Source organism: Nasonia vitripennis, unplaced genomic scaffold (assembly GCF_009193385.2).
Source record: "Nasonia vitripennis strain AsymCx unplaced genomic scaffold, Nvit_psr_1.1 unplaced0237, whole genome shotgun sequence".
NCBI classification, from domain to species: Eukaryota; Metazoa; Arthropoda; class Insecta; order Hymenoptera; family Pteromalidae; genus Nasonia; species Nasonia vitripennis.
In genome coordinates, this window is record NW_022280016.1 from 24433 (window position 1) to 48898 (window position 24466).

The 24466-nt window shown below is 38.1% G+C and overlaps 3 protein-coding genes, 1 long non-coding RNA gene and 1 pseudogene across 10 annotated transcripts in view; 2 read left to right on the plus strand and 3 right to left on the minus strand.

The window, feature by feature from the left end:
• Positions 1 to 546: 546 nt before the first annotated feature.
• Positions 547 to 2177, plus strand: LOC116418330 (annotated as a pseudogene).
• A 2217-nt stretch (positions 2178 to 4394) lies between these two features.
• LOC116418329 lies at positions 4395 to 5225 on the minus strand. Its single transcript, XR_004228353.2, has 3 exons — positions 5115 to 5225; positions 4940 to 5020; positions 4395 to 4603 (listed from the first exon to the last, which is right to left on the minus strand). It is a non-coding gene; the product is annotated as an uncharacterized LOC116418329 (long non-coding RNA).
• A 3670-nt stretch (positions 5226 to 8895) lies between these two features.
• On the minus strand, positions 8896 to 17306 carry LOC116418326. The gene is made up of 3 exons (XM_031933397.2): positions 16613 to 17306; positions 16252 to 16408; positions 8896 to 11329 (listed from the first exon to the last, which is right to left on the minus strand). Exon 3 carries the CDS (start codon positions 11325 to 11327, stop codon positions 10173 to 10175), a length of 1155 nt encoding a protein of 384 aa, XP_031789257.1. The 5' UTR covers positions 11328 to 11329; positions 16252 to 16408; positions 16613 to 17306; the 3' UTR covers positions 8896 to 10172.
• A 2326-nt stretch (positions 17307 to 19632) lies between these two features.
• On the minus strand, positions 19633 to 21485 carry LOC116418328. 2 transcript variants are annotated; one of them, XM_031933403.1, is made up of 6 exons: positions 20889 to 21485; positions 20751 to 20807; positions 20510 to 20674; positions 20295 to 20424; positions 19991 to 20223; positions 19633 to 19920 (listed from the first exon to the last, which is right to left on the minus strand). In XM_031933403.1, the coding sequence occupies exons 3-6, from the start codon at positions 20539 to 20541 to the stop codon at positions 19866 to 19868; spliced, it is 450 nt and encodes a 149-aa protein (XP_031789263.1). In that variant the 5' UTR covers positions 20542 to 20674; positions 20751 to 20807; positions 20889 to 21485; the 3' UTR covers positions 19633 to 19865. The 2 variants fall into 2 exon arrangements, 1 of the variants encoding a protein (XP_031789263.1); XR_004345328.1 differs by lacking the exons at positions 19633 to 19920; positions 19991 to 20223 and having other exon boundaries at positions 20242 to 20440.
• Positions 21486 to 21507: 22 nt separating this feature from the next.
• LOC100114640 (syntaxin-18) overlaps positions 21508 to 24466 on the plus strand; it is a 75139-nt gene continuing 72180 nt past the window's right edge. For 2 of the 6 annotated variants that reach the window (XM_032602246.1, XM_031933400.2), the window contains exon 1: positions 21533 to 22008. The gene's annotated coding sequence lies outside the window, so the exon portion shown is untranslated. Of the gene's footprint in view, positions 22243 to 24466 lie in introns of all 6 variants that reach the window. The other 4 variants (XM_031933402.2, XM_031933401.2, XM_031933399.2 and 1 more) reach the window with 4 other exon arrangements.

The following is a 24466-nucleotide window of genomic DNA, read 5'->3' on the forward strand; positions in this document are numbered from 1 at the left end:
GCAACCGGAAGTGCAGAAAGTTGCACCGAATGGCTAGCTTCAGACCACGGCGCGTAGAAAATAAATTTCTATAGTCCGTAGCGCGAGAGTCGCTCTTCTGCAGTGCGTTCTGTTAGGCGCATGTAAACAGCTGTGCATAAATCCTCGCAGTGTACGCGTACTTGATGCTCAAACCCCTTCTCGTGCTGCTAATAGTTGTAATAGTGTAGTGTTGTAAAATGTGCGAACAAAAGCAGGGATTCCAGCAGTTGTGGGTGTACGGGAGATGCTGCTGTTTTGTGAATTGCCAAGTTGTAATATGTGTGCTGCAGCAGTCGAGCTCATTGCTTCAGATGTTCTGGCCCATCGCTGTACTTATTCTCTTGTATAGAAGCTATTGCACACTTGAACAAAACTGGCGAGTGAACAATCTGCCTTTCACACAGAGCTCCAAAATCAAGATGTTAGGTGAGGATGGATTTAATATTTGCAACGGTTGAGGTGATGACTGAGAAGAGTTTATCGATTATGTTGTGACTGCCAAAGTTTCATTAGACGTGCAACCTGATGCCATCCCTGGTGTCACAGAGACTTCATGCGAGACCAGAATCCAGAAAAAAACAACGTTGGATTAGTCATTCATCAGTAAAGCGTATGTATAATACATGTATAGCTGGATATTTTTCTACTTTGACATAAATTTTGCTTGTTTAATATGAAATATTTATTGCAGTCATGTATGCACCTACCCTATCTGACTCTGTTGAAAAAATTTGGTCTGGAAATCCAATTATTATACGCATAAAATGGTTCACCACTGCCTTGAATCGCTCATTAATGAGATGGGGCATGTGTTGTTCAAAATTCTGGTCACTGTGGTACAATGCAGGAATGGTCTCAACAATTCTACTGTTTCCAATATCGATAGTAGTCATTTTAAAGTGACACTTAACATTATTGGCTGTACAATTCAGCATCGCCAAATGAAAAGAAAGAACAAGTATTGGAACTTATGGTAAATTTAATTGTATTTTTATTACCATTCTATTATTAGTGTTTGAAAGTTATAAAAATAATTTAATCGTCACCAGGTTCCAGGAGTTGACATTCCTTACAATGAGATGGGATACTACGTGCTCTCATTAATATTATGCAGTGCTGTGCATGAGATAGGACGTACTATGGCAGCAGTTAGAGAAGATGTACGCTGATTTTTCTTGACAAATGCTGGTGTCTTCATCAAAGATATCTCACTGGTAAGTTGTAATACACTTTAGATCTTCTTGTTATAAACCAGTAATTGCATACTTGAAAATGTATTTCAGTAATCTCCTCTATTAGGACCTTCTGGACTTTTAACAGGAGATGTAGTACACAGAATTCATTACTGTTACGTAAAGAATTCAACAAATTGGAGAACGTGTATTCTGCAAGCAACTCAGGCTACTGTGTAACGGATAAGATGGTGCAGGTATTTTCTTAACTAAGCAAGCTGATCCTTAAAATTAATCGATGCAGATTTTAATAAAGTTTAATTTTTAGGAATTAGGTAAATCTTTTCTGGCTCCTGACAAAAACAATGGAGTCCATAACTGCTGTGATCAGCACAATGTAGAAAAGGGATATTTATGTTTTGAGCATTTAGAAGGGTTTGACATTCAGGCTCTCAAAGCTGCCATGCACTTTTCCCTTCCTACTCGAGCAATTGTACAAAACTTCCATAATTTGTGTCAAAACAATGACTTGTATGTTAAGACCTGTGTTGGACAACAAAGGTAACTTTTTAGTTTGAAAATTTATAAATTTCTTTATTATTATTTTGACTGATAAATATCTCATTTACAGATTGTACAAATTTTCCAAAGGCCTTCATTTTACTCTGCAACTGAGACTCCCTTAAGAAGCAAGATACAGCATCAGAGTGCACGCTCAATGATTACTTTGGCCATAACAACCACATTTACATTGCTCCTTGGGTTTAATTTGATAAATATGTACCTGTATAAAATATAGACTATGTGACTTATTATACATTTATTGTGATGTATAAGCTAGGGCAACTATATAAAAATGTACAGATATTTACTGCTGATGAATTTATAAATATAAAAACAGGAAAATAAATATAAGAGGATATACATACACATAACAAATATTGTGACTCTTAATTACACTTTATTACGTTGATGAAAAAGAATATTAATATGCATAATTAACTTTGTATAATTTTACCTATGTTTATGTATGTATGCTTTATTTATTTATTTATTTTTTTTTTTGCAAAAATTGAAATGATATAAGTATAGATGTAATGGAATTAAAAAAAATGCGGAAGCTTGTCGACCCAAGAAAAATTTGTAGCCATGTTGCTGTGTAGGTCAATAAATTTTATGACTCGACGAAAACAGGCATAATACATACGCTTATACAAATAATATAATTGGTTCGACATGTGCACAAAAAACGAATGGAAAAATCTAGTTTCGCAAAGAGAGAGAGAGAGAGAGAGTGAGAGAGAGAGAGAGAGAGAGAGAAAGTAGCCACTAGAGGCAAAGTACTTATTCATCCGCTGCTCAAATTTTTTGAAATTGTTAATTAATAAAGAAATAAGTTTGAGCTTTAATAGGTTATACTGAACCAAGCATCAATTCCAGCAGAAAGCACCCAAAATTGCAATAAATCGTGAAAAATGAAACTTAATGAAGCAAACTGTGAGGCTTAAACTAAATAAATAGTTTTAATGGCTTTAGTTATTTGATATTAATAGAGTAAATAATACAGTTTTAAGATATAGTGCGTGCGCCACATTACAAATACCTAGTATGTTAATGTACGCATCGCAATTTTTAAAAACTTTCTATCAAGAAGCGCGACAGCGCCGCACTGACGAGTAAAATTACGAAGTATACGACGCGATGACGGCGCGAGTCACGTCCCTATTATACTTTGATAGTGGGATTTCTAACTCCAAAAATTCTCGAAATATGTTCCTACGAAGTTTTAGCGAAACTGAAAATTTTACTATTACAAAGAAACAATGATTTTTGGTTATACAGGGTGTACAGGGTGAGAGAAAAAAAATTGATCCTTAATATCTTTTAAAATAATCGGTTTCATAAGCTGCAAAAAGAACTTAGCCGAGGTAGTCAAAAGATATATTTTTGTAACACATGCACGATTTTCGCGTCTTTTTGACCTAAAATTAGGGATTAAAGTAGTCGTTTTCCGACCGGCGGGCGAAAAAATGCAGCAGCGGGCGTAAAAGTATTTTTACGCCCGCTACTCAATTCATTGGCAAATCTTCTAAAAATGCGAATATCAGTACATGCGTTACAAAAAATATGGTGTGCACCAAGGGCTAAGCGGGCTTTTCGGCCTCGTGTGGTTGCAGTACTCGTCTGCGGCTCGTAAACGCCCTCGCCTTCGGCTCGGGCTAACTCGCCTTGATTCGTACTGCAAACTCCACACTCGGCCTAAAAAAGCCCACTTTACGCCCTTGGTACACAATATACTATTCTTCCCAAAATTTCCACTTAAAGCCCTTTTACTCCCGTACGACATAGAAAGCCCTTTTTTTTAGTTTTCAATATCTAGCTCAAAAACTAGTCTTCAAAATGGCTTAAAATTTTTAAAGCAAATGTATATTACTTTTTTTTTACTGTCACATTGTAACATTTGACAATTCAGTCTTGGAGATACAAACGTTAAAAAGAACACCTTACTCATCATAACAATTGAACGGAACGGTCAATATGGAAAATCTTGCGGGAAAAAGTAGGCAATTTTATGCTCTTTCAGGAAGACTACTGCAGATTTTATAGTACCAATTATAACATTTCAAATAAAGCAAAACTATGTTTTCAAAAATCTAAAAATGGCCAAAATATGACCATAAAATAGGTATAATATTATGGTAACTAAATCCAAAATTTGTACTTAAGTTTTGCCTTTTTACTCGTTATTGAGTCACGTAGAAAAACGTCTATTTTTAGTTTTTTATGTTTTTCTCAGGATCTGCTACATGAAATGACTTAAAATTAAATAGGTGTATAGTCCGAATAATTTTCAATGATCGTGTTTTTTTTCTAAAGGTTCTACACTTAGTTTTCGAGTTAAAACGGTTTCAAAAAATTGCGCTTTATGGTGTGTAATAAAAGAACGACGGACGATAATATAAATTTTCCGCGGTAAAAAGATAGGTTATTTTATTCTCTTTTAGGTACATATTAAGCAATTTACTTTTATCAACTTCCAATAACTTTATTAGAAAAAACTGAAATCCCAAAACTAAAAAAACACTATAAAAAAACGCGTCCACAAAATGTTAAAACGAACTAGTAAAAACAAAGAAAATGAGACTTGGGGAGAAAATCTGTAAAATAGTTATAAATTCGGCTATAGTAAAAACGCAGGAATGTGATTTTTTAATTTTCATTTATTCCAACCAAATTGTGAAGTTGGTGGATTATATAAAGAAAAGCTCGTTCGATTTTCTTCACCGCATCTTCGATTGTATGATAAAAGCGAAGGGTTAAATTCATCCTTTTCTCGAACTCTTCCTGCTTCTTCATTATAGCATCGAGCTTTTCCATAATCTCCAAATGATGAGTGCAAGTGCCAGCAACTGTACAAAAGTATATGAATTCATTAATTTATAATAATGAAAAATAATAATGTAACCCTGATAGAAATCTTACCATCGGTTGGGAAATTAATTGAAAATTTTTATATTTATAACGTTTGCGTTTATTTAATTGTTAATCACAAAAAAACTAAAAATGGAAGCATGTGTATGTACAACTGAACAAATAATCAGAGGTTTTAATAATTTTTAATATAATTTAATCGTTCATTTCGAGTACAATACAATAATTTGATTCACACATTCACCAACAAAAATGGTGAAATTTATACCAGGGAGACAGCACATATTCAGTAAATATTAATATTGTCTATCTACCTGTAGCAGAATGTTTGTTGATATTGCTGCTGTCATCCCCATCCTTCTTTTTCTCACTTTCATCCTCGATTTCATCCGGAACTACAAGCAAGAATATCCATGTTATTTATAATTGCAAAAATATAGTATATGGGGAATTAATACAGGAGATATGGATTATTTAAAAAAAAAACACCTTTTTTGCTTTTGCTGGCGAACAGTACGGTCAATCTAGAAGGCCAACGGGGGAAAGTAGGTGATTCTATTCTCTTTCAAATGCGTTACAGCTAAATTGTTTGTAACAATGAGATAATATACAAAAACGCTAATATTATAGTTTTGAAAAATTAAAAAAAAATGGTCTCAAAACAAAAATATTACGGTACACACACGCACGCACAAAGCTTATTATTTTAGTAAGATAAATACTTCCAGTGAAAAAGTGTTTTTATGAAAAATGAAGTGAGAATATACTTAACTGAAGAGAATGAATAAATGTAATAAAAACACTGTAATAGTCTATATTTTGTATCGTATATAGAGTATTTTTAGCAGGGTGAGGCTTATTTTGTTCTTTACAAAAATTTAAGGCGGGTTACCGTGGTAATTTGAGTGATAGCACGAAAAATACGCATTTTAAACAAAAATTAATTTCGTTTACACATAATTAGTAATTATACAGTACTAAAATCATCAAAATAATCAAAATAACTGTTTAGGTTATCATCGCTATATCTACTGCAAACATGAGTTTTTCAGAAGACATCTTTGCATCAGAAGGTATACATTTCTGAAATATTTATCTTTATTTTTTTATTAGTACAAATAAAAAATACTTCTCGATGATTTGCAGATACTTTTGAACCGAGAAATGATTACAAATCACAAGATTTCTTAGAATCTCAAGACATGTTCGGTAATGAAATTTACTAAGTTAGTGTAATATATGGGGAATTGTACGAAAAAAATACACTTCTTTGATCCCAAAAATCGGTGAAAAAAATTGTTGGGGCACGCGGCCAAATCACTTATTTTCTAATTGTACATGTTTAGAACAATGCAAAACCACGTTCCAACACTCAAAAAGTGCCTTGTGACACTGTTTTCTCCGACCTTCAAAATCACCCAAAAGTAGCCATTGTTCAGTGGCACGTACTTAATTTCTGAAGGCGCGAATAGAAAATGTATGTCGGTAGGATAAAAGTACGGAGAAAGAGCTTTAATTAAAAAAAATCGTTGAAAATGCTTGATTTGGTCAAAAGTTACATAGAATTGAAAATATGGAAAAAAAATGGAAATTTTCAAGATTTTTCGGAGTGAAGAAATTCGTACGTTTTTTCGCGATTTTTCCATATTTTCAATTCTATGTAACTTTTTCAACGAATTTTTTTTTAATTAAAGCTCTTTTCCTGTACTTTTATCCTATAAGGCTTTTTCACTTCGGTATTCTGACCGTCAATTCCATCCTAAGGCTGAAGGTCAAAAGTTTTTTTTTATAAAAAATGCTCTAATAAAAAAGTAACAATAATTCGACGGGTTTTGAAGTGGCTATCTGACGCAGCAGTACATAAGGTATTTCATTAAATTTTAATCACCATTTTCCTGTGTCTAAAACCGAGATGATATGAAAAGCAAAATGTTTGAAATGTGATTTTTTTACGTTATTATTATTTATTACTTTTTGCATCAAGATTTATGTTAAACAACCCAATATCATAGAGTAGTCCATGGCTTATTGTAATACATTTTTATTTTTTACTGTCAACTTCTAATTATTGCAGCACGACTCAAAAGAATCTTTGGAGTTTTGGAGGCGCGTTTAAGGTTACAAGTTTGACAGCTCAACATTTTTAACTATAAAGGAGGTTCACATGCACCTTTCTACATTTTCTTGTCACTGGGTATGCACAATTTTAATAAAAATTACAAGAAATTACATTTAAAATGTTGAGCTGTGAACTTTTAACCTCAAAAACGCCTCCAAAACTCAAAATTTTTTTTAAGTTGACAGTAAAAAATAAAAATGTATTACAATAAGTTATGGACTACTCTATGCTATTACGCTATTAAACATAAAGAATCTTGATGCAGAAAGTAATAACAAATAATAACGTAAAAACAAAATAAGCCTCACCCTGCTAAAAATACTCTATATACGATACAAAATATAGACTATTGCAGTGTTTTTAGTACATTTTTTATCCATTCTCTTCAGTTAACTATATTCTCACTTCATTTTTCATAAAAACACTTTTTCACTGGAAGTATTTATCTTACTAAAATAATAAGCTTTGCGCGCGCGCGTGTGTGTGTGTGTGTGTGTATCGTAACATTTTTGTTTTGAGACCATTTTTTTTTAATTGTTCAAAACTATAATATTAGCTTTTTTGTATATTATCTCATTGTTACAAACAATTTAGCTGTAACGCATTTGAAAGAGAATAGAATCAATCACCTACTTCCCCCCCTTTGAGTTATGGATGCATCTTTTTTCAGATGCGGCGACCACGCACTCTTAGAAGATTAATTTTTAATAGTATATTGTGTACCAAGGGCGTAAAGTGGGCTTTTTTAGGCCGAGTGTGGATTTTGCAGTACGAGTCAAGGCGAGTTAGCCCGAGCCGAAGGCGAGGGCATTTACGAGCCGCAGACGAGTACTGCAACACACACGAGGCCAAAAAGCCCACTTAGCCCTTGGTGCACACCATATTTTAAGCGAGGCTGACGTAACTAGTTTTTGACATAGAATGCATCAAAATCAACTTTTATTTTAAATTAAATATAATTAATTTATGACTCGACGAAAACAGGCATAATACATACGCTTATACAAATAATATAATTGGTTCGACATGTGCACAAAAAACGAATGGAAAAATCTAGTTTCGCAAAGAGAGAGAGAGAGAGAGTGAGAGAGAGAGAGAGAGAGAGAGAAAGTAGCCACTAGAGGCAAAGTACTTATTCATCCGCTGCTCAAATTTTTTGAAATTGTTAATTAATAAAGAAATAAGTTTGAGCTTTAATAGGTTATACTGAACCAAGCATCAATTCCGTGTGTGGATTTTGCAGTACGAGTCAAGGCGAGTTAGCCCGAGCCGAAGGCGAGGGCATTTACGAGCCGCAGACGAGTACTGCAACACACACGAGGCCAAAAAGCCCACTTAGCCCTTGGTGCACACCATATTTTAAGCGAGGCTGACGTAACTAGTTTTTGACATAGAATGCATCAAAATCAACTTTTATTTTAAATTAAAAAAATAATAATTTAGCGGGCAAAAAGACTTTTTAGCGGGCAATAAAGGTCTTTATTGCCCGCATATTCGATAAGCGGGCAATAAAGGTTTTTATTGCCCGCTAAAATAACTTTTTTGCCCGCCTATCAAAAAAGAGTCACTTTAGTCCCGTTAAATAGGTACGAAAAAAGCGAAAATCGTTCGTGTGTTACAAAACCAATTTTACATTGAAGCTTTGCTTCTTGATTAGCTGTATGTAGTACAAAAAATATGGTTTAGATGGGGTGTTCTTCAAGTTGCCAAGATAGAGCGTTCTCGAAGCAGCAGCCGAGATAGGGCGTTCTTGAAGCCGCCGCCGAGATACGGTTTTATTTCAGTCACCCGTCGATATTATATAAAATAATTAAGTAATTTCTACATTTATAGAGGTACCCGCGTTAGCTATACTACGGAAATACTTATGTCATCCATACTCGGGAAAATGAAAAAACAAATTTCTCGCTCGAATTTCGCGTATAATCATTGCTAAAAGTTCTACCACGTCCCAATCGATTCGGGAAGATATACATAGGGAAGAAAGGTGTGAGCCTTCCCTGCTAAAAATGACCAATAAAAATAGGAAATTGTGATCCGGAATTACAGAATTAAAACCGATTTTTTCGATTTAAATGATTATCAAACTTAATCGGTTTTAATTGTATTGAATTTATAATTTTTAATCAAATAACAGCTTAAACCAACTAGGTTTGTTGCCCAACAATTATGAGAATAAAAAGGCTTGATTCGTATAACATTTTTGGAAATGGTGGATTGTTTCATGTTTTTTGTTCAAACCTCCGTGTTTTACGAGATATCGATAAATTAATTTTTTTTTTAATTTCATTTCATGCAACTTTTAGATAAACTATAATTGAACTCTCGAATAGTGCAAAAGTTGAGATCTCGACTGTATGTGGGAAGAGGACTTCTAGGCTGGGCTAGAGACTGGACACTCTTCTCTTGAAAATCACTTTATTCTCTCCTCTCTCTCTCTCTCTCTCCAGCTCGACCGACTCGTGCCGTGGTCTGCGGAACACTACTGTCGTCGGCGCTCGCTCGCAGCATGGCTGCTCTCTCTCTCTCTCTCTCTCTCTCTCTCTCTCTCTCTCTGCAGTTGGGAGGTGCTGCCACCTAACGTGGGGCACCTACAGTACTCCCCCCGAAAAGGAAAAAAAAACTGAAAAGTATTTTTATTATTTTGATCGATGAAATTATGACGGAGAGAGATTGCAACATTTTTTTGTGATTGCGAAGTGTCAGTAGCTGGAGAGCGTTTACAGAAGTTATGATTAAAACTAAAGATATTAGAATCTGAGATTACAATATAACGATTGTGTAAATTCTAATGGTAACAACTCGCGGTATGAACTTATTAATATGAACTTAAAGTTTTTACAAAGTCTTTAGTAAAGAGACAGTATTGTCTAACGCTCGTAGACTAACGCCGTGTGTAGCGAGATCTTGGCGAACGTGCGTCGGAACATTGATTCGACAGTTAACAAACTTAAAATCTATTTGTTCGCAGGCGTGAATCGCTCTAGCTAAGTTAGCTAGGTTGATTACTCGAGTTCTTTTCTTTCCCCACGTATTGTTTATGAATACTTCAAAGGTTTGTTTAGGACCAGCACTAATGAGTGCATTTACAATATGGTGGTTGTAATTCATCCGGATCGATCGTAATTGAGGTAAATTTGAAAGAAGTAACGGATAATTGAAGTCCAATCATAATAAGTTCAACTCAACTAGGTTTGGCGCATTGTCTATGATGTCTGTAACAAAATCTTTGAAATAGTCGTTGTTTTCGAGATTAAGTGTCCTGAGAGCATTCGTACGCAAGAATACTACTCGAGGAATGATCTCAGTACGGAATACTTTACAAGCTGAATAATTGAAGTTAAATGCTTCAGTGACATTGGACGGAGAGAAAATTGACATAATAAGATCGACTGTGTGTCTCTTTCTACCTTGAGAATCTGAGAAATTTAATTCTGCAAGGTGTGTATTGACAGACGTTCGATAGGCACTTCTTGGCAGTTGTTAAACGATAGAGAACGCAGAGAACTGCATTTTTCTCTGGTTAAAAACTTAAGCGATAAATTTTTGTTATTTACAAAGCTCAGCGATTCCAAGTTGGCCACTGTTAGAAATTCGTCGCACCCACCTATAGTGCTGCCCAACGTGAGTTTGTTTATTGCAAAACTGTCCGAGAGTAAATCGAAAGTTTTCTTAGAGACAGTGACAGCTGATAGGTCCATTTCGCGCAGACGAAGATACTTGTCGGGAATGGGCCTGTGGCTGACGCAGCGCCATAACAATTTGTTAATAAACGGAATTTCTATTATATTGACTGAAGTATTGAATGAAATACTAGTGAATTTGAAGTTATTGACATCCTCAAGCATTCTATTCAGACCATTGGGGTGAGAGTACCGATCGTAACAAGAGTCGAATGGAAGTGCTGTGCCATGGAATTGGGGGTCATCATGGCAAGCTGTGTAAAGATTTAGGAAATTATTGTAAGTAAGATAGTGAGCTAAGCGTTTGATCACATCTCCACATTGTAAAATGTCTACAAGAAGAGTAGGTAGAAGCGTTAATTTGTTCAATGCGGGCTGAGTGCTCGGTAAAGGTTCTTGCTGAGTGAATTGATCGGGTCTCGTTTTGATGTATGAGACTCTGCCTCTAGGATCTGTGAAAGTCAGTTCTTTTTTACAAGATTTGATCTGAATAGCGCATGAGGATGACAGCAACTTGCAAGAAATGACCGCGACGGAGCCCTTTCTTGTATTCTTAAGACTATCTATGGAAAAATCGGTGCACCCTTGTGCTGACAAGCATTCGTAGAGCTTTTTCCTAGTAACGCGATACAGGATGTCACGCAGGAAAAGTCGCAATACAGGTTTGTTGTTAACGAACAATTGAGGAACTTGAGCATCTTGGATGACCGGAAAGTTTGACGAACTCGCGTATCTGGTGGTGAGTGCTTGTGTTTCGCGATGTTCGAGGGCTTGCTGAAGGAAGACTTCGAATTGCTCGAGGTCTAAATCAACTCGAAAGCAATCCGCACGCAGCTGCTCATCGGAAGAGGCATTTCTGTATGCCTGCAGCTGTGTTCGAGCTTCTCTGACCTTGTCCATGACTAGACGTTTAAATAATGATTATTAGATAAATTAAATAAGTAAAGAGCGTGAGAGGACTTAGTCGCTACACCCCAGCGCAAATGAGCTTGACTAACGTGAGAAAATTTCTCGTAACGTGTTAACAATGTATACTAAATCTAATTTGTTCTTTGGTTGAGTTTCTGAAACGAACGTTCTGACTTGAGGTTTACGAGCGAAAGAGATTCGTTTCTTAGAAGTCTCGTTTTGTAACAGAATCGAGTCCGAATGCCTATTCCTTTTTAAAATGTTCGGCACGAACTTCGTACGTTTGGGTGTATGAGGTTGTGGGGAAGGAATAGGGTGATCCACCGGATCAGTGGTGAGGGGTGCTGGACGTGTGTCGTCTGCTGGTTGAACGCGGTTAATATCCGTCGGTGAAGGAATCCTGATCGGTTCAGGAGTGGTATTTTCCTTAGTGCCGCAGGATGAACGCGGGCTTCACCCGTTCAATGTTGACTGTTTTGACAGTGCCATCCTTATCTATGTTAAAGGTGTGGTTCGCTAGATTGCGCGAAATTATTTTGTGAGGGCCAGTATAGGGCCGCGTCAATGCAGGTTTAATAGGTTTTTCCTGTAACCAGACGTGTACAGGTATCTAAACCTTGATGTGTGAATGGCTTGGTAGCTGTCTTGTGATTAACTGGAACTGGTCTCAGTTGTCTCATGTAATCGCGAAATTCGTTGTAGAAGACACGAACGTTCGGCTCTTCGTTGGTGAAGGGAGAGAAATCACCGGGAATTCTCATTGACTTGCCGAAAACTAAATCAGCTGGACTAGCATCGGTGTCTAAACGGATGCGCGTGCGTAGTCCAAGCATGACTGTGGGCACTAAACGAACCCAGTTTTGGTTGCCTCCGTGGCACATGAGAGCTGACTTGATGTCTCGGTGGAGACGCTCGACCATGCCGTTGGAAGCAGGATGATATGACGAGGTTCTGATCCTGTTGATCCCTAGGATCGATAATAATTCTGAAAACAATTTGGATTCGAACTGGGCACCCTGATCTGTAGTGATCGTCGTGGGTGAACCGTAACGACAGATTCAGTTGTCATGAAAAGCACGAGCTACCGTAGCCGCAGTGGTATCTGTAATTGGTATTGCCTCTGGCCATCTCGTGTAGTGATCGATGATGGTGAGGAGATGCGTGTAGCCGTTGCTGTGGGTGAAGGGGCCTACGAGATCCAAATGGGCGTGATCGAATCTAGCATCTGGAGCAATGAAATGCCTGGGCAAAAACTTATTGTGTTTGGTCACTTTAGATTGCTGACATGCTGTGCACGCTTTGCACCAAGAGGCGATGTCGCGACTCATGTTCGGCCACACATACTGCTGGTGGATGAGTCGGGTTGTGACTTTGACTCCAGGATGCGAGGGTGAGTGAAAGTTGTTAAAAACTCCCTTTCCCAATTTCTTGGGAAGGTATGGACGAATGACGTCCTCGTAGATGTCGCAGTAAAATGCTGCGTGCGCGGATCCCCACGTAAGTTTACGCAGCTTTAAGGGGTGGTCCGGCCTTTGCAGAATTTCTTTTAGCTCTTCGTCCTTTCCCTGTTCCTCGCTGAGTTGTTTGGCGTCGAACAGTGTTGGCAGCTTGAAAGCGTTGATGTTAGCGAGGACTTCCCTGACTTGTGGATCAGCTAAGAGTTCAGGATCGCTCCAGTTGAAAAATGCAGGAGATGTGAAAGCGTTGATTCTTGACAGTGCGTCAGCAACGTCATTCTCCTCCCCTGGGAGATAAAGAATCTCCGTGTTATACTGGGCGATATATGACAATCTGCGAGAGCGAATTGCTGGCATTTTGTCGTGGCTCTGCTGAAGAGCGTAGATCAAAGGCTTGTGATCCGTATAAATTTTAAATTCTGCTCCTTCAAGGTAGGGATGGAAGTAACGAATTGCTTCATAAATTGACGTTAGTTCCCTGTCATAAGTCGCGTATTTCATTTGCGCAGGAGAGAACTTCTGCGAGAAGAATGCCAAGGGTTGCCAGGCATCATCCGAGCGTTGCTAGAGGGCCGCTCCCATTGCGGTATCGGAAGCATCTGTGATGAGGCGCAGTTCAGCGTTTTCACTGGGAAAAGCTGTGAAAGCTAAGTTGATGAGATCCTCTTTGCATTTGCGGAAAGCATCCTCAGCTTCCGGAGTCCAGGGAACTGGGCGTTTGTCTTTCTTCTTGGTACCTTTCAAGAATTCATTAAGAGGGCGTTGTGTCTCGGCAGCGTGCGCGAGCAAACGCCTATAGCTGTTCACAAGACCTAAGAATCTTCTTAATTCTTCGATGGTCCGTGGTAATGGAAATTCTTGAATCGCCTTAACTTTCTCTGGGTTAGGTTTGAAACCGTTAGGCGTGATGAGGTGACCCAGGAAAACGAGTTCTGAAACCCCGAGACTGCATTTCTCCAGGTTTACCTGCAGCTCGTACTCGTTGAGGCGATTGAGCACTATATCTAAGTGCTTCTGGTGCTCTTCTTCAGACGTGGAAGCGATAAGAATGTCGTCTAAGTAGACGAAGACAAAGTCTAGGTCTCCCAACGCCGAGTGAATATAACGCTGGAAGGTTTGTGAGGCATTTCGAAGGCCAAAAGTCATAACTAGGAATTCATAAGTCCAAAAGGTGTAATTATTGCCGTCTTGGGCACATCTTCTGGTGCTACCGGGATTTGATGGTAGGCTTGGCGTAGGTCTAAAATCATGCTGCAAAATCTTCTTGCCGTGGCAGAAGGTCATGCAATCATGCATGTGCGGAATCGGATAACGATCCGGGACTGTGATTAGATTTAATTTGCGAAAGTCGCCGCAAGGACGCCATTGGTTGTTTTTCTTCAGCGCCATGTGAAGTGGACTGGCCCATGCACTATTGGAAGGCCGGCAGATGCCCAGCTCGCACCATTTCCGAAATTCCTTCTTCGCTGCCTTGAGCTTCGCTGGTGCGAGAGGACGGGCTCGCTGCGAGACTGGCTGGCCCTTGGTGACAATGTGGTGAAAAACTCCCCTTTTCTTGACCGTTCTGAACTGGTCAGGGCCAAAGTCTGCTGTTCAGGATTGATTGTCTTCTGAAGTGCAGCTAATAGTTGTTCGAACTTGTCGACCGGGTAGGTGGCAGGCTGGTTATTGTCCTTCAAAGCACTGATGTTGTGTGACTGTTGAAGGATGTCGAAGGTCATATCTGCGCTTTTGACAAGTTCTGCTTCTTCTTTGTAGTTCCAAACCATTAGTCGTATTTGTGCTGGAAGACGGCTTTTCCAGAGTGAAATTACTGTATCTCTGGGCACTCGGTCCTGCGCTAGGCTGAGCAGTTCAGCGAGGAAGTCTGATGGTCGCTTACAACCAATTTCCAGATCTTTGAAAAGCCTGTCTAATTGTTGCTCCGGAGTCTCAGCATATTTATCCGTGAGAATTTTTTTTAGTTCCTCATATTTGCAGCCTCTAACAAGAGTGTTCATCTTGTACTGGAGCTCGTGATGAATGTCTTGACTCAAGCGTGTGCCGACGAAGTTGAATTTGGCTTCGTCGTCATGGACGTTGTGAGTCAAGAACAGATCTTCCAATTGCTTGAACCATCCTTGAGGATCGTGTTTGTGGAAGTTCCAGAATTGTAGATGCTTGGTGCTTGGTGCAGTTGGAAGGCAGTGTGGCTGTCCAAGCATGGAGTTTCCTTGAAACTGATTTCGTTGTTGGAAGTCTGCTCCTGAATTGCTACGTGAAGCAAAAGGCAGGTCAGGCTGAAAGGTGTGACCAGTTGAGGGAATGTTGCCGAAGACGTTGGGCGTCCAGCTGGAAAAACTATAGCAGGTAGTGCTAGCAGTTGTTGTCGTTGCCAGTGACGAGCTTGCGAAGGTCAAGGTCGTTGTCATTACAGCCTTGTTTTCAATGACGTGATCCGTGGGTTGCTTCTGCGACCACGAGGTGAAGCATTCCTCCATGTACCTTTTAAATTCATCCATTTTGCTGTCAATCTTCTGGTCGATCGATTCCAGGATTTGGTCGGCATTAGGCGCTCGTTGCTGGCCGTCTGAGGGCCTGTTTTTGTTGGTGGCACCAGTGTAGTTGGTAATGGTGCTAGTGGTGCTTGAGGGCCAGAAGTACGAAGTTGAAGTTGGAAAATTTGATCGCTGGCTCACTCCCCTGAAGTCAAAGCCTCCTGCTATGGTGCCAGGTGGCTGGCGAAAGCCATCTTGAAAGGCGTTTGCCGTACCGTTAGGTTGCAGGCCAAAGCCGGTTGCCATATTCGTTACCTCTACGTAGTCAAAAATCATGTTTGACGAAGTGCTCGGTAATGAACCCGAATTAACGTGGGTGGTGAGCGATGGAGAGATACTTGGTTGGCTGTCGCTCATGGTGGCATCTTGAGTGCTCTCGTTGCTGGTACTTGTATTCGTTGTCTTGACTGGAGAGTGGAATAACGACATTTTCCCGGGTCTTCTGAGTGACCTTGAATTACGCGAAATTGGAAGGAAAGTCTTGGGGACTAGCTTGCCCGACCTTAATTGTAAGCTAGACTTGTTATCGCTCATAAACGGTGGGGTGCAACGACCAGCCTAACTCTATGTTGAAACAAGCCGTACAAAATTATTAATAGACTAAAGTGTACTCGCAGGTACATACATTAGCAAGGCAAAGACTTGTTCAACCGCCAACTAAATTAACTTATTGCTAGGTGCAAATGCAAAGGCTAACGCTACGCTGCATTGCCAAACGACGTGGCTCTCGGAAACGACATGTTGTCCCTCCTGCGTGAACCAACGTCCGGGAGGAGGAAGCAGCAGCGTCTGTTTGCGAGGGAGCCTGTTGCTTGAATTTATTTATTATCGTCGTTTGTTTATTTGATAAAAGAGGAAAATGATTGAAATCACAAAGTTCCTAGATAGGAAACGTAAAATTATGGAATTAAAGTTTGTAACCTGTATATGCCGCGGCGCTGAGTTGACCTTGCGGCGTGTGTAAGAGGACTCTCTCAACTAGAGATGATTGTTGTTCCTTCTGCGTGAACCAACGTCTGGGAGAAGGAAGCAACGTGTCTGCACGTGAGAGGCCTGACGTGCCCTAAGCCTTATGAAGCTAAAAAAAGATCACACACTTGTGTTAATTACGCATTCTAAAAAAAAAAATATATAGATTTACTGAATCTATTCGTTGACGCAACGTATGCGTGACACTTCGACGAACTGTTGCGATTCGCACACACAGTTCTCGGAATCAGAGCCGCTTCGTAACCAAGATGGCGGCTTTGCGATGAAATTTCGCTCGCGCGCACTAAATTACCTGAGTGTGAAATTTTCGCACGTCTCGCCACACACGACGCTACAATTCCGCCACTACTGCTGCCGATGAGGAGGAGTTGGTTGGGTGGACAAAAGGCGCCGGTGTCGATGGTTTCACGCAATCCTTTGTTGTAGAGCGCCAAAGGTCACGGCCTTGACGATGAGAAGGCGCCGGTGACGGTGGCTTCGCGCAGAAGATTTAGTCCATCGGCGAGGCCTTCCACGTTGTGCAACGTATAGTTGCGGGGAGACTATACGCGCCGGCGTGCCTGCGCGCGTATAGCTCAAAATGGCGGCGCGTCGCTAGGACTTGTTGCTGCCGCCCTCGACACGAAAAGACGTGTGTCGAGGAGATCGACTTGGTTGTCGATAGTACTCCGCGTGTGCACCGGCGTGCCAGCGTGCACACGGGAGTGTACGATGTGCGTGAAGAATGATGCAATCGCAAAATGTCTTTGTCCGCGACGTGCGAGACAAAGACTCCGCGGCTGGAGAGACTTGCCGAGATGGGCGTTTCTTCTTCTCGTCGGCGCTCGTTGACTCGTCGTCGAGAAGCCTGCATCGGGGTCACCAATGTGGGAAGAGGACGTCTAGGCTGGGCTAGAGACTGGACACTCTTCTCTTGAAAATCACTTTATTCTCTCCTCTCTCTCTCCAGCTCGACCGACTTGTGCCGTGGTCTGCGGAACACTACTGGCGTCGGCGCTCGCTCGCAGCATGGCTGCTCTCTCTCTCTCTCTCTCTCTCTCTCTCTGCAGTCGGGAGGTGCTGCCACCTAACGTGGGGCACCTACATGTATATGCGCAAACACTTCCGTAGGCGCGAAAGCATATTCGTAGAAAACTTTGCAAGTAACTAGCAACTGTAAAGGCGCTACGCCCGTTCTATGTTTTCTCCGTTCCGTTCATCATTTTCATTTGTTTGTTCATCAAACGGGAAAAAAGGGGTTTTCTTTGTCCAACGTTTACGAGAGTAAAAAGACTAAAATTCATCTACAATTTCGGCAATTTTTTTTTTTGTTGAAAACAGACAGTTAGATAAGGAATAGATTGATTACCATGTCTTTTTTAGAATAAAAAAATTAGAATAGAATGAGCCACAAATGTTACGAATTGTAAGGAATTTTAAATTGCTTCTTCCTAGAGGAAGCTTTGTAATAGTAAAATTTTCAGTTTCGCTAAAACCATGCACATACACACGCTGAAATGCAAGCACGCCTTACAGAAGAAACGCGGCGAGAGGAGGGGAGGGGCTCGCAGGGGAAAATCACCGATTTGTTTTTCCCGATCGCGCAGTTCCGAGAAATGAGCATGTCGACTGTTTGGAAAGGACAACAAATGCAGCAGCTTGAAAAAAGAGGCCATAGCTTGGGCTCTATTGGGGTTTCGGAATTATTTCATCCGACATTATTTCTGCCGGTAGAAATCACTTTTGTCTGTTTATGAGACAACTACAACACAATTTTGATGCTAAGTAACGACGATATCGCGCTATTATACGTGCTATGAACCGAAGCATGTTCAAAAGACAGCACATCAGAAGTACTCAGCGAATATTTATTACACATATCTAAATATATATACATATATATATGTATGTATGTATAATTTGAAATGAATTGCTTACTTTTCACGCAGTCCATCTTCAACAGCTCGAGCAAATGTATCCTCCAAATCCTTCAGCTTACGATGTGACAGCACGTACAAACGTATGCTGCAAGTCCTGACTGCAGTCCGGATGTGATGTATCTGCGCTTACGATCCACCAGCTCGTATAGAAACGTATCCTCCAAGTCCTTACTCCTGATCTATACTTAGCTTATCTCACAAAATACAAGTTTTTTGCAATGTACTAGCGGCGAAGCCCAAATGACAACTGAGCTGTCTGAGATACAATGCACCGAGTTTGTTAGCGATCGCGATTCGCGTTTCCTGATTGGCCAATCAGTACCCAGCATTAGTGAAAAAAATGATAGTGGGTAATTAGCAGTGGTTTCAAATTTCAAAAACACTATCGAAGTTGAAAAAAGCAGTCACAATGAAATACTCAAATTTATTTGTAAATATCACCAAATTATACGATTGTATAATTCATGTAAAATCAATATTATAGAAAAGATAAATTTGGCTAAATGAATATTATTTTAGTCAATGACTCTAATGCTTCCTAATAATCGCTGCGAGAAAAAAGAATTTAGGTCGAACACAGTAAAAAGAATTTTATTTGTGTGTGCTCATAGTGTACAAAGATAAGGACGGACTACAATGAGAAAAAATTATAAATTATAAAATTAATTATAAAGGAGTGTACAATACTCGAGGACACATGCATAGCACATGGATTTCTACCTTTTTATTTTTATTCTCCGGGGCAACTAGGCGCACGGGACTGTGAAAGTTAAACCAAGGATAATTACCGGTTAAGCCCAGAAATTCGGTTGGGAGTGAGACGGTTTTCTAGAATGGTATGCAATTAAGGCTAATTGTTTGGAGTTGTATACATTAGATTCATATATGCTATTTTGTTCGCGAACTTATGCCTCTTCAATCTTATAAGAAATGGTCGATGTTTATTTCAATAAACAATAGTATTGTACGGAATATTATACGAAACACTCTTGTAAACAATACAAAAAGGATTTTACATTAAAGAAATAATCATACATCGGTCATTTTTCTCACATTCATCGGTATACATATGTATAGGTCAAAATAACAATTAACCGTAACAATTATCCTCTACACTACAATATCTACTGTACATTTGAACAAGAACGTGTTGTATACTAGGATATAAAAGTATAATTTTGTTGTTCGAATCAGCATTTTTTTTAATTCCATTACATCTATACTTATATCATTTCAATTTTTGCAAAAAAAAAATAAATAAATAAATAAATAAAGCATACATACATAAACATAGGTAAAATTATACAAAGTTAATTATGCATATTAATATTCTTTTTCATCAACGTAATAAAGTGTAATTAAGAGTCACAATATTTGTTATGTGTATGTATATCCTCTTATATTTATTTTCCTGTTTTTATTTTTATAAATTCATCAGCAGTAAATATCTGTACATTTTTATATAGTTGCCCTAGCTTATACGTCACAATAAATGTATAATAAGTCACATAGTCTACATTTTATGCAGGTACATATTTATCAAATTAAACCCAAGGAGCAATGTAAATGTGGTTGTTATGGCCAAAGTAATCATTGAGCGTGCACTCTGATGCTGTATCTTGCTTCTTAAGGGAGTCTCACTTGCAGAGTAAAATGAAAGCCTTTGGAAAATTTGTACAATCTGTAAATGAGATATTTATCAGTCAAAATAATAATAAAGAAATTTATAAATTTTCAAACTAAAAAGTTACCTTTGTTGTCCAACACAGGTCTTAACATACAAGTCATTGTTTTGACACAAATTATGGAAGCTTTGTACAATTGCTCGAGTAGGAAGGGAAAAGTGCATGGCAGCTTTGAGAGCCTGAATGTCAAACCCTTCTAAATGCTCAAAACATAAATATCCCTTTTCTACATTGTGCTGATCACAGCAGTTATGGACTCCATTGTTTTTGTCAGGAGCCAGAAAAGATTTACCTAATTCCTAAAAATTAAACTTTATTAAAATCTGCATCGATTAATTTTAAGGATCAGCTTGCTTAGTTAAGAAAATACCTGCACCATCTTATCCGTTACACAGTAGCCTGAGTTGCTTGCAGAATACACGTTCTCCAATTTGTTGAATTCTTTACGTAACAGTAATGAATTCTGTGTACTACATCTCCTGTTAAAAGTCCAGAAGGTCCTAATAGAGGAGATTACTGAAATACATTTTCAAGTATGCAATTACTGGTTTATAACAAGAAGATCTAAAGTGTATTACAACTTACCAGTGAGATATCTTTGATGAAGACACCAGCATTTGTCAAGAAAAATCAGCGTACATCTTCTCTAACTGCTGCCATAGCACGTCCTATCTCATGCACAGCACTGCATAATATTAATGAGAGCACGTAGTATCCCATCTCATTGTAAGGAATGTCAACTCCTGGAACCTGGTGACGATTAAATTATTTTTATAACTTTCAAACACTAATAATAGAATGGTAATAAAAATACAATTAAATTTACCATAAGTTCCAATACTTGTTCTTTCAACAGAGTCAGATAGGGTAGGTGCATACATGACTGCAATAAATATTTCATATTAAACAAGCAAAATTTATGTCAAAGTAGAAAAATATCCAGCTATACATGTATTATACATACGCTTTACTGATGAATGACTAATCCAACGTTGTTTTTTTCTGGATTCTGGTCTCGCAATGAAACTTTGGCAGTCACAACATAATCGATAAACTCTTCTCAGTCATCACCTCAACCGTTGCAAATACTAAATGCATCCTAACCTAACATCTTGATTTTGGAGCTCTGTGTGAAAGGCAGACTGTTCACTCACCAGTTTTGTTCAAGTGTGCAGTAGCTTCTGTACAAGAGAATAAGTACTGCGATGGTCCAGAACATCTGAAGCAATGAGCTCGACTGCTGCAGCACACATTTTACAACTTGGCAATTCACAAACCAGCAGCATCTCCCGTACACCCACAACTGCTGGAATCCCTGCTTTTGTTCGAACATTTTACAACACTACACTATTCCAACTATTAGCAGCACGAGAAGGGGTTTGAGCAACAAGTACGCGTACACTGCGAGGATTTATGCACGGCTGTTTACATGCGCCTAGCAGAACGCACTGCAGAAGAGCGACTCTCGCGCTACGGACTATAGAAATTTATTTTTTACGCGCCGTGGTCTGAAGTTAGCCATTCGGTGCAACTTTCTGCACTTCCGGTTGCCATCCCTGGAGTTGGGTCTCCTTCTACTACTCCCTGCTCTCTACTAATCTCTGTCACATCGCAGCTGACTGCTGAATGCTAATGTTTTTTATTATCTGATTTGATCTGATCTGAATCTGATTCAGATTTCAATTTAAAATTTCACAACAGAATTAAGCTACAAGTACCTATAAGAGCTACAAGTACCTATAAGTTGGGTCTCCTTCTATTACTCCCTGCTCTCTACTAATCTCTGTCACATCGCAGCTGACTGCTGAATGCTAATGTTTTTTATTATCTGATCTGATCTGATCTGAATCTGATTCAGATTTCAATTTAAAATTTCACAACAGAATTAAGCTACAAGTACCTATAAGACGAATTTGTTTATTACAAAACTTTTAAGGTATTATGAGTATAATTTTTTATATTTTGCAAATAAAGTGTATTCCCACGGTCAATATCGCGTACGCTATAAAACTTTCCGCGTACGCTACAGCGCTTTTCACGTGTGCTAAAAAACCTATCGCGTATTTACGCAGCATAACTTCTAAGTATGTTACCTTGTTTACTTATTAAATTTCTGAGTTTCTGCAAAGAAAATTGTATACTGCATGTAGCTGGATTTGTTAACTGTGTAATAAAAGCAAGTTCAGAGTTTTCCAAAGGCAGTACTTATTAAAATTAGTTTGGTTAGTTAAATCGTTTATAGAAATATATGAACGTTTTAGCACGGTATTTTAGATTGCATTATTTTGGAAACTTGATGATACCTATGCAGATATCAGGTACAAACTTAAAGATGATTTTATGTAGATAACTCTAATAAAAGAAAGATATTAATGTCTGCCCATAGAAAATTTGCAATTTTTATTTCGTTTCTCTAGAAAATCCTCTAAAAATCAATTTTTACTGTCATTCTTATATATTTTTCTTGTAACGGTGCATCATTTTATTTTAATATCATTGATAGATTATTACAAACTGTTAAGATTATACACCCTATTTTCTTATGCATTGATCGTATAATATTTAAATATAAAGTTAGTTGCGATGGCAAAAACAAAAGATAAAATTCGTGAGCTCAACAAAATAAATATATGTTTAAAAAATGTATTAATTTGTGTATTAAAAATATTTGTGTTTCATTAATGAAGCACTACTGCTTTATAAGATATCCTTATAAAATATATTTTAATGTAAAGCATAATTCTTTGTAAACATGTTGTGGAGATATTCGCTCTGTGCATAGAGGTATTTTATGCGTATTCTACATTAATTGGTGGCCGCCCTTGGAACTAAACAGTTGCAAAAATGTGTAGCTTATATGGGAAAATAACAAAAAATATTTCTTATAAAATCCCTAGGTGTTTAAAATGCTTGTAAATTTTTGTATACATCAAGGGCACTGATATTTTTCTTTCAAAAAAGTTTGCGCCGGTTTAAAGCAATACCAATTTCTCACCAAATTATTTTGTATAACTCTCCATATAAGCCAATATATTTTAGCAAACCAACAGTTCTCAGTTTTGCTGCCAAAAGTGGCACTGATAGTAAATTGTACACAGAGCGAATAGGAGCTAAAGCTTCCCAAACCTGCCATAAGATATTTCATGTTTCAAATTTCAGAAAAAAAACTGAAAGTCTTTCTAAACTTTTTTTATAGATAGAATGTTTCATTAAACTTCATAGAATGGCACTGTGCTGTTTATATTGATGGAAACTTAAATAACAAAAACTTTATTGGTAAAATTAAAAGATACTACTTAGTTATAAGGTTAGCGCTAAGATCACGTAGTAAATACCCATTTGTATTTCAAAACTTGTCACAGAATCAATTGACTAGACCAATTAAATAAACCAATTGACAATTTCTTTTGGTGGAGTGATTCTTTAATATAACATTATTGTGCTCTAGTATTGGTTTTTCATTATGTGCTTTATTTAAAAAATTGTGTAAACTAGAAAAACAGTGGTAATCAGCATAAATTTTCGCAAATCCACATAAACACTGCAAATGTTACAACCATGTAGAAATAGGTAAAATATCTTCTCTATAAAAAAAAGTCTTGATCGGATGTTGTGAAGCCAAGATAGACGTTATGTGACTAGCTCATGTAGTGCACATGCGTTTATGTCAAAAAGTCAAAACATCTTCGAGGTTAGGGCATGCAACACACGCTATTCAAAATCTAGTAGGTTGCAATAAAAACATATGGTTACCCTGGTAGCAGCGTTCCCAAGAAAGTACCTGGAAACTACCGAGATTTTTCAAATCTAGCAGGTTTCCAGAGTAGAATCTAGATGAAAACCCTGATAAATCAGACATGATTTCTGGAAGAAATCTTGGTAGAATTTTTTCTCCACTATAATTTGTTCATATAACCTTACTTTTCACACCAATGATCCTGCTCTTCATTGACATTGTTTGAAAATATTCATAAATTGATGAATATATATACCCTATAAATTCATCTACAATGTCTTTTTAAGGGGAAATATGATTTTTAAGGTGCACATTAATAGTGAAAACCTAACCCTACACATGCATGCTCTCATACATGACAATATGTACATCATTGTGTACTGACTGACTTTGTATTATTCAAGTACAATTACTGTGTCAAAAGTGTCATCGATGCACTCAAAATCACCAATGATGAGGTTTGCACAGATATTTCAATATCATCAGTATACGAGCCAGTTACTCTCAACCACCAATTCTCTCATAATCATGGTAAATCCATGATATTAAAGGTGGATGTCTGTTCTTTTGCATTCAGACTTGTTCAATTATTTAGAAACAGTCTGCCATATCAGTTTTTACTTAACAGTCTTGGTTCAGCCTAGCACCCTGAACCCTATGGCTTTGGCGGCAAAAATACAGGTGAGTCTATACATGAAAGTTGAATTCATAACAGCTAGAATGAATTCAACTTAATATACTATTTCAACATGCCAATACAAATAAAGTTGCTAAATTTCAGCTCTCTAAGTATGATAGTTTTCAAA